The sequence below is a fragment of the Rhagoletis pomonella genome, unplaced genomic scaffold (assembly GCF_013731165.1).
Source record: "Rhagoletis pomonella isolate Grant_MI unplaced genomic scaffold, Rhpom_1.0 Rhpom_scaffold_00004, whole genome shotgun sequence".
Lineage (NCBI taxonomy): Eukaryota > Metazoa > Arthropoda > Insecta > Diptera > Tephritidae > Rhagoletis > Rhagoletis pomonella.
In genome coordinates, this window is record NW_023458558.1 from 11642108 (window position 1) to 11652526 (window position 10419).

Below are 10419 nucleotides of genomic sequence, written 5' to 3' on the forward strand. Positions count from 1 at the left end.
TTGATATTTATGTGTTGCACTTGCAATATTTTGATTGGAAATTTGATAGCTTGCACGGTAGCTGTGCAATGTCTTTTCGAATGAGAAAACGTTTGCTTTTTCGCTTTTAATTGAGTTGGCAGGTAGTCGTCATGCACGGTATTCATCATGATTCAGGCAATGGTATGCTATTTTAATCGAAAAAAAGGAAAGCCAATAGAGTTGCGTTACCGCATAATTGTATCTACTCTTTGTTATTCAGGAGACTCCCATGCCTGCAAATCAGGTGATGGTTGCATATTCAACCCCGCCTCGACAGAAGACGGAGGGAATAGAGAAAACCTCCGGAACGGATTGTAGCTTACGTATTGTACTCAAAGAAGATCTTGAGCTCGGTCTGGCGACCTTGAAAAACATTTAATTTTCACTTAGTTTGGGAAGAATGAAATATCTGAAGAGACTGGTTGAGTTGCGCATTTGCAGGGAGGCGCTTTCATTATATCCTCTGACTTTTTCTCAACATGATCTTGATAAGCAAGGAATTCGCCTTGGTCATTTTAGTTGGCATTGAGAGTGCTTTGGTAAATACAATTCGTTCAATGATCGGATTCGAAAAGAATAAGATATTGGACTCATGCGGAGTTAATAAAGGCTGTCCTCAGAGCGGTGTGTTGTACCCTTTGCTCTGGTGCCTTCAAATTTAAAAGAATGCGTGGTGGAAAATAGGTATCGAGGCATTGACCAGCCCTGTAATTAGTTCCAGACTAGTTGTGAAACGCAAATCTCTGCTAAATTATGTTAGAAAACGCAACGAAATTTTTCACCCTGAGTGCCTGGTCACTCGGGATAATGAGGTATTCCTTGGTCCGAAATCAGTTAAAGCACTCCCAATTTCGACCATCGAAGCCACCCTCAAAAACTGAATGAATTTTTCACTCAGCAATGACCTGGCGACTTTGAGGGCTATAAATTGTGGCAGCTGGTATGATCCGATGATGAAGATACCAGGCAGATAAACTTTTAAAGTTCCCTCGTATAATTTCTCCACACATCGCTTCGTGTTGACCACGCTCGATCGAACACATAACTTGTCACTTAGATAAACCAGTCAATATTAATTAAATACTCGTATTTATGTTTGCGATATTTTTACTTGATTTCACTTTAAAAACTTGTTGTAAAACTTGGTAATCCAGTGTGGAGGAAAAATGCATAACAACTAATCTATCTTGTACATAAATAAATATTTATTAAATGAATTAAACAACTGTCAATTTGTTGACGCACATCCGCATTGGCGTCACAACTTAGCCAAAGTGTCGGATTGCAATGAGTTTCGATGAAAGAAATTTCGATAACTTCAACATTGACACGCTGCTAGTTGAGAGCGCTAATACGTGGCTGCTTTCGATGTTGCATACATCGGCGCTATTTTGTTGTTAAAATATGTCTACATAAAGGCAACAAATTTATTTTGTCAACGAAGATTTTATTACTGTAACTATGTATATACACGTACACATATAAGGAAAACATTTTACGAATTGCCTTGTTTTTCTGCTTCTTGATTGGTGAATTTCCTGCTGCTGCTCACATTGATAGTTTGTGTAACTGAACTTGGCGTTTTTGTTGCTTGTCAAAGTACTGAAAAATAGGCATTGAATTGAAATTACCTCTTCTTTGTTTTTTTGTTTTCTTTCGAAAATTGAAATAAGCTACCGACATTGCCAAATTTGTAATATTTTTGAAAACATCCCGCGCACGTGGAAATATCCCTCACAAGTCTCCGTAGGATTTCAGACCAAGCAATCGTATCTTCCTTCCTAGTGAAGACACTGTAATTCTTCATCACAGAAAGCTTTTTGGACACTGTATTACCTTATGCAGGGGTACTGCTAATATTAGTCCTGATAACTTTTCGTTCTGATAGGATGAAGCTCGTCCTGTTCAACAGACATAAAGTGTCTAATGCTCAGCTTGCCTCGATCGGTGGCGTGCCACTTGTTCCCTATGACCGGGTCCAGTATTCTCATGTTTTGGTTGCCAGATTTCTGCATGCGTTAAGACTCTGCAATGGACATTAGCTCCTAACAACTTCATATGGATTACCTGCAGTTATCGATCCACGACAAATTTGTTAACTAATAGCCAATAGGCAAAATTAGAAATTTCTGAGTGAGACCTTCGAGCGTCTGCCATCTAACCGAAGCTACAGCTTAAAGTACACCAAATAGTTTTTGAAAACAAGTGCTACTCTATTGTGTTGAGTAGTTTAATTTGTTCATATGACGCTGGCTCCCCATTTCAATTACCTAATCACCTCATTGCGTATATGCGTAATATGAGGTGTCAAAGAGCTTGCCGGAGCAGACTCAATTAACCCTTCAAATAACACTTGTTTTATTTCCTCATTACAATTCGAAAGTAATTGTGAAGCGAGAAGGGAGTCTCATTTCAAAGCAGCACGCTTTAAATTATTCTTGCTACAGAATAGCTAGTAGTGGTAGCTAGTTTGCCTTACTCATACTCGTCAAAATCAACACCTCAAGTGTTTTACAAATAAACTAGGATCACAAAAAAAAAATGATTGCCGCAAAGTATAATTTTTTCAAACGAAAGTACATTAGACAGCAGATGTGTCGCAATAGGCCTCCACATACATATGCACATATGTAAGTATGTATGGGATCTAATAGACAGACATTCATTCCCCTTTTTACACTTCATTCGCACAGGCTTCACGGTGTTTAGAAATATGTTTTGTTTCTTAAGCGTAAATATTTTTTAGCTAATTAGTAATAAAAATATGAACGCCTCGGAAATGTTTAAAAAAATATCAAAACAAAAATTTGTTTACATTCGTTAGCAACTTGTTCTTTATCAGCGTTGAAAATTTCAAAACAAGAACCACCTAAGAACCCCCTAAATTCTGTTTGTAAATATGATTTTCACTTGAATAATTCTACACACATCTAAAATAAATTGCTCAATTTTAATAGCATATTTTTAGGCAAACTAAAAACTCATAAAAATTCATTTGCGGCAGCAGTGTTGCGTGATGTTGGTTTGCGGAAAATTTCGAAAAGATGCCACACGAAACGTGCCCAAGCTGAACGCACTGCTAAGAAACGCATACTCCCAAGCAAATAAGAAATAAACTCCCACAAGAGTATGCCATTAAAATAGATTTGTTTGCACACGCCCGCAGTGCGCTCGTGTCTTTGCCTCTATAATGTATGTGGATGCCACACAAGTGAATGCTTGACTTGCTTGGCTTGTTTGCGTGCTTGAGTTCCACATGCAGCGCAAGAATACGCATATGAAAATGTTTTTGTAGTACATACTGTGTGTGCTGCTGCTCTCTTTTTTGTAGCTTTGGCTGTCGCTTGTCGAATTTTCTTTTTGCTTCGCTCCGAGTCGCCGCATTGCTGACGCTGCTCTCGTTAGCCTCCCACTACTGCCTGCTGAGCGATTAGTGCAAAGTGCAAGTTGCGCAAATATGCGTACATATGTATGTATGTACTAAAGACCACCACCAACCATCACCTTAGTGCACCACACACCTTTGCTAATATTCTTCCTTTTTTCGCGTGCTTGGTGGCTGGCGCCTGTTATGCCTTCGCAGCAGCCGCCTCATCATCGACAACTCGATTTCACAAGGCCTCCTGCTGTAGCATCAGCACGAGCCTCTAATGCATTTTGCACTTCTTCGCTGCTGCCATTTGCTTTTGCCATAAAAAGGACCATCTCATTGCGCCTGAGTGAACTTTGTTTTAAAGCCACTCACTAGATATTCTTGTAAAAACTGTCTCCTGCATCGCCTTCTACCGAACTTCCTAGTTTGTTTATTTTATTCACTTTATTTTTATATCTTTGCTGCTGAGTAGCTTATAGCGCGTATCGTTAATTGAATTTCTAGAATTTTTTTTAGGCTTCCTCCTCAACTTGCATTGGGTGGCGCCACTTGCATCGTAATTCTATGTGTATCCATTGCCCATAGGCCAAATCGAAATATTGAACAGAGTCATATTCTGCAAGCAGGAGGTCCAACATTCAGCTAATAACTTAAATAAAGTGAAATCAAATGATTATGGCATGAGTCATCGAGTTTAAAGAGTAATTGCCAATTGACTTCTTGGTTCATAGCGCTATATTATTCCACAAAATATAGCGTGTCCTCTTTGCCAAACGACATTTTAGGATTGCATTTAAATCTCTGGATTAAACACTAGGAAGATTGAAAAATCGACATACATATATACCTGGAAAGTTGAAACCACTTTAAAATTAATTTTAGTAACAAAAAAATTATAATTTGGAATTAAAAAATGTTTATTAATTTTCAATTAAAAAAATGTAAACTTTCATTTTTATTTTCTTATTTTAGTATTCGTATTTTTAGGTAAAAAATATGAAATTGGGTAAAATTACCCCGCCCGTCTTTCTGGTGTCAACCGCGCCCTCAGTAGCAAGATGGTCACTTATGTAAGCACCTTTTGCTGGGCACCATTCCAATATGTGCCGTGGAGTTTTGATCTCCGTACTGCGGAATCTGCTACGCAAGACTAGACTATTAACTAATGAAAGATGCTTCCTGCTTTGCGAGTTTAGCGGTAATTTTATTTCTTGATTGGTCAACCCAAGCGTGTGCAGCTGGATCAGGCACTTTGATATTGAATTCCGCACATCTTTCTATAGCTAGCATACAGTGACTCAAACAAATGACCACGTGTTGAATTTTTTTTTTTTTAATATTCGTAATGTTTTTCGAGCAAAATTGTTTTTTGTTATTTTTCTATAAAAAATACCGTCCAAGCTTTAACCAAAACCATATAAATTACAGTTTCAATCAAACTTTATACAACATTTAGGAAAATTCAACGAATTTTAATCAAAGTTACAACTTTTTAATCTTTATCTTTAGAACATTTTTGGGTATGCAGTTTTAAGGCCAAAATACAATAGCGCAGTGGCAGTGGCAGTGACAGTTTTTAAAATCAGCTGTTACTGCAAATATTGGCAGCCACTGCCGCAGCAAAAATTGTTTGTTTACATTTTTGTTGTTGTCTTTTAGGCTTCAGTGACATGAACAGAAGTTGGCTGCATTTTATTTATGTCAAATTCAGCATGCGAAGTGTGCTGCGGTGAAGGCAGTGGCAGTGAATTTAGAATTTGAGCTTAACTGAGCAGTACTGCCAGCTGCCACTGCTGTATTGTGAGTCGCTCCATTGGACACCACACTTTCTAAAAAACAGCTGATTTCGAAAAACTGCCACTGCCACTGCCACTGCGTTATTGTATTTTGGGCTTTATAGCCCAATCAATTTTATTGCAATAAAGTAGAAGTTCTAAGAAGCTACGAATTATGCGATTTTTGACAAACTCCGAATTTGAATTTTTTACACTAGAATTTAATGGGCTACAAAACTGCATACTCAAGAAAATTCTAAAAAAAGCTGATTAAAAAGTTGAAAAAATTTGTATGCAAATTTGCTGAATTTTCGCGAGTTTTGCACAAAGTTTAGAAACTATATTTTTGTATTTTTTTGTTGTAGAATTCACCATATTTTTATAAAAAATTGGCATAAAAATATTAGAATAAAAGTTGTTGCATATATTGTAAAAAATCAGCTGTGCCCATACTTTTTGCCGACAGTGTTTGTTTATTTATTCATGTTTAATAATTGTTGTTTCAAATATAGTTTGATCTATAACAGCAACCACATAAATAAAAGTTTCTATGATTGCACAAAGTTCACAAAAATTAATCAAACTTCAAAAAATTTTCACAAAAATTTCAAACTTTTTATTCACAGTTTTTAAATAATTTTCTAGTATGCCGTTTCGTAGCCCATTCAATTTGAGTATAATAAAGTGCAAGTTTCAAGTTACTAAAAATTACACTTGAGTTTTTAGATTTTTTTTTATCTTCCAAAATCTATTTTTAACATACTTCGAAAAAAGGAGGAGGTTTTGAATTCTTCGGAATATTTTTTTTTATGTATGTTACCGCATAACTTTGGACTACGTTAACCAATTTCTATGATTCTTTTTCTGAATTTTAAAAGAAAGAAAGGTGGTACCTCTGAGGAGGTTCAATACCAATCATGATTAGATCATGAAGAAATTAACGATACTCTTAAATTTTTATATTGAAGTCGGTTTTGCTTTTTTTTTGCTCTAAAATTACTTGGTTTAAAAGCATTTGAAATTCTGAACATCTCTGGCCTGATGTTGAAAGTTCTAATCGAAATTATTAAAACTTTGTACAAAATACAACGTTTTAGTTACTAAATAAATTACACAGTTCAAGAAAATTTGATCTCAAAAACGGAACCGACCTCGTCTTATACATATATTTTTTAAAGCTGATTTGAAGTGCATTTACAAAATTTTTCGAACATATCCGGTTTTTGAGAAAAAGTTTTTGTTAGGAGTTTCGAGTTTGAGATAAAATACGAGCAAATTTTGTTGAACCGTCTTATCGGTTTTATTCGAGTAGATACATACATACATACATATGTGTACAGGTACATTTTTATGGTGCATTTTACCTTTCCTTATGCTATAATTTGAAATGTTTCTTGTTAATACGATGTTGGAAGCAAAGCTGCCACTTAATTATGTGCATAGCATACTTATTGTGGAAATGACCAGGCTCAATAGATACAGTGTGCTATTTATTTGAGCTTTTCTTATTTTTCTTTCCAAATAATTGCCGGCCCTTCTCTTATTCTCATTTGCATTTTTGTTTTTTCATTTTGCCATTTTGCTACGCCAGACTACCGATTTAAAGCCGTTGCCCAAGTCAAAGACTTAATCCGTCATTGGCTGTTATCTTTTGTGCATACACATAAACATCTACATACATACTATATAATTGTATATATGTATGTAGCCAATCATGCAATCAAACAACTCGATAGTAGGGGCACTCGTATGCGAATTTGCCCGTTAACTCAACGGTTTTCTGCTTCAATTGATGTTAATTGAAATTAATTCGCAAGTGCTTATAACGGAATGAATATATGTATATGTATGTACAAATACTCGTACAATACAAAAATACACACGCCCACACATATGCATTGCCTACATACAAACATAAATGCTATTTGCACTTATCTATAGCACATGACCTTCACAATTTGTTTGTTTTTCGCTTATTTGCAATTTTTGTGCTCACAATGGCATACAAAAAAAAAACACACACCTATGAATAACATTCTTTCGAATATTTCATATCAATTGTTTTAGTGTGATTGGTGTTTCTATAGAACACGTAATTTTCTTGTATTTACAGTGTTGCCAATATAGCAATTTTTTTTTTGGATATTTTTCACCTATCGCTACCTCATTTCTTATCTATTTAAGTACTTAAGTGTATATACATACATATGTATGTATGTACGTGCAGTGGCGATCAAAAATGGATGAATGCTGTTTTGTTTTTAATATTTACAATGTTTTCAAGCTAAATTTTAAGCAAAAAACAAAACCGACTTCGGTTCTCATATAAAAATTTAAGATTATCGGTAATCTCTTCATGATTCAATGATCGGATTTAAACCAAATTTGAATGGGGCCACCTGTGAGGTAACAGCTTGCCTTAAAAAAAAAACGAATTATAGACAACGACTCCCCGCCCGTATATCAAGCCCGCTGCAAACTCTAGGTCGTCAAAAGTGCTTTGATTTTTCGCCATCAATCTCTGCGGGTCTTTTTTTTAAGCGAGGATAATATTCGATAGTAGAATTGCCTGCGTGGAATTTTCTTATACCAATTTTGACACTGACACGTTATTTTAAACCAGGGGATTAAAACTGTAAAATATGGCAAATTCGCCTATTTTGGTTTCCAATCTTATACTTGTGAAATTTCCAACATTCAATAAAATCGCTTAAGTTTTTTCTTTGGGAACAAAGGGTAAGCGTATGGCAGACATACATATGTACATATGTATTTATGTATGTAAATAACTCTGTATGTGTAAGTGACACCAGTACTGCCACAACTGTACTAATACCAGATGTTGCAAACATGCAAACATGCGCATTGACCAATATATTAGTATGTACAATGAAAGAGTTAGGAAGTCATTTTTGATCATCAAGTAATTACCACAGAAATATGCTGAAAATCGCTTTTGTCAAACTTCGAATAGCGGCTCTTTGAATATACGCCCTTCAATTTCAATATGACGCCATCTTCAGAGTGACATCGCTGTTCGCAGACGTCGCACAGTGAGACAACGCCGGCATTAAATACAAGGAGTCATTGTAGAGCTCTGAAATTTTGCACAGGTTATTTTTGAGACAATTCCAGTTTTTAAAAAAAAAATTAAGAAAATTCGCCCACTTTTACGCCCACCTGCCATACAGTCGAAATTTGTAAAATGCCGTATTGTCCGTAATACTTTAGGTATAACTTTCAATTTTGGTATACTTGAATGTTATATAGTTACAAACATTATTTGAAATAAAAATTGAACTTTGGCCCACTTTTAACCCCATCACCCATACTACCTCAACATAAAAAGTGCCATATTTTCTAAAATGTATTAAATACAACCTTCAAATTCGATATTACTGTAATTTATATCATTTAAAATGTTTCATGCAAAAATTACAATAACACGCCCACTAATACGCCCACCTCCCATTGAAATGCAATAAAAAAAACAATATTTTTTTTTCATTCAATCAATAATTTTTTAACATCATCATGGTATTCTAATTTTTTTAATTTGTTTCTCATTCTAAATGAATTAATATAAGGATCTGATGATATTTGCAAATAGTGCATTACATCTTCATTCGTAGAAATACGTGAATTTTTACGAGAATGGAATAGCCTACAGTTTCTATACTCCTTATTCATTGCTTCTTGCGCTTCTTCGGATAACATTCCTGTAGCAAAAAAAAAAGTTAATATTAAATAAAGTTTAAAAAAATACTTTCAAAAATAAAAATTGCAAACAAACCTATTGGCAATATAGCCTCAGATACCATTTTGCTGCCGTGAATGAGAACTTTATGCACAGTGATGGGCATGTAGTACCAGCCATAAAGCTCTACATATAATTTTGCAGTGTCCATGCAATACGTATGGAATTTACCAACATCTATATTTTTACTACTATTTATAGTATTTAATATAATTTTAAAGCGGTGAATTAAGTCTACATTTACACCAGTTATGTCAGCGGTTATTTCTGGATGTTCAAAAAATCTTCTAGAGACATTACCATCATTGGTTGTTCCCATGCCTTGTTTCACCACATCGACTTTTAAGCCCAGAACTAATTTGAAATTTTTTATTTTTTTTAAATTTTATTACTATTCTCTTGCACAATAAGTGAATAGTAAACAATTAAACAAAATAAAAGTAAAAAGTTGTAAACATGCTATTGCATGCTAACATACGTATAGCGACAGAATGTGCGCGTTACGTACTTTTTGTAGTTTTTTGTATGTTTAATGTGCTTTTGCAAACTTTTGCTATATGTCCTCTACTTTAAATTAAAGCTGAGACTTCAAACTTTCATTTGGTATAAGTCTGCACCTAGGGCGAGGGGCTGCTCTATATTTCCTAGGCCATTGAAAATGCAAAATGTTCAATTTTTGCACCACAATTCTGTTGTTAAGAAAAAAAAAATTTGTTTTTTTTTTAAATTTATTTTTTCATTTACTCATTCTACAATAACTAAATTAATTAAAAAAATACTTTAAAGTTACATTTATTATGTACTTTTATTTTAATAAGCTTTTGATTATTACATATTGAACTAACATATTTCAAGCGCGTTGGCATACCTCAACTTTGACTTGCTCTAGACCAAAAAGTAATGAAGTTATGAGGCTGAAATTTCAGGGAATTGTTACTCATATATCTGTTAATATACTGTGAAAATTTCATCCAAATTGGACGACACGTCAAAAACCATTTTTTGCCGCGGTTACTATTGGGCTGCCTCACTGTGCGTCGTTGTTAAAATCATATTTAATTTTCATATTATGGCAATAGTGATTTAAATTTATATATTTTTTGAAATGAAAAAATATAAATTCCGTCTTTTAACAACAAACACATGTCGATTTATAAGTACGACGGTCTTAAATGCACATAAATTCTTTAGCGTAACTAATTAAACTTGAAAAGTACCAAGTAACAACAGAAAAGCAATAAATTTTTCTTTACTAAATGTTTAAAATGAAAAATTAATGAATGGCATGTCCTAAATACAAATATGCTGTGAAAAAGATTTATGTATGCATCTCTCTCTGTAATGCACTATTGACTTATTAAATCAAGTGTGACTACATTTATGGGACAATATTTTTATAAAAAATATTTCTCTAAGAAACTACTATTTATTGTCACCTAAAACTACATATTGAGTTTAGTTGTTGGGGTGTTACGTAATGGCTGGTTTTTTTT

General features: G+C 34.3%; 1 protein-coding gene and 1 long non-coding RNA gene across 2 annotated transcripts; both read right to left on the reverse strand.

The window, feature by feature from the left end:
• Positions 1-1246: 1246 nt before the first annotated feature.
• LOC118737019 lies at positions 1247-2480 on the reverse strand. The gene is made up of 3 exons (XR_004992781.1): positions 1858-2480; positions 1703-1802; positions 1247-1623 (listed from the first exon to the last, which is right to left on the reverse strand). It is a non-coding gene; the product is annotated as an uncharacterized LOC118737019 (long non-coding RNA).
• A 6076-nt stretch (positions 2481-8556) lies between these two features.
• LOC118737017 lies at positions 8557-9253 on the reverse strand. Its single transcript, XM_036467249.1, has 2 exons — positions 8963-9253; positions 8557-8888 (listed from the first exon to the last, which is right to left on the reverse strand). Exons 1-2 carry the CDS (start codon positions 9243-9245, stop codon positions 8674-8676), a joined length of 498 nt encoding a protein of 165 aa, XP_036323142.1. The 5' UTR covers positions 9246-9253; the 3' UTR covers positions 8557-8673.
• Between the last annotated feature and the right edge of the window lie 1166 nt (positions 9254-10419).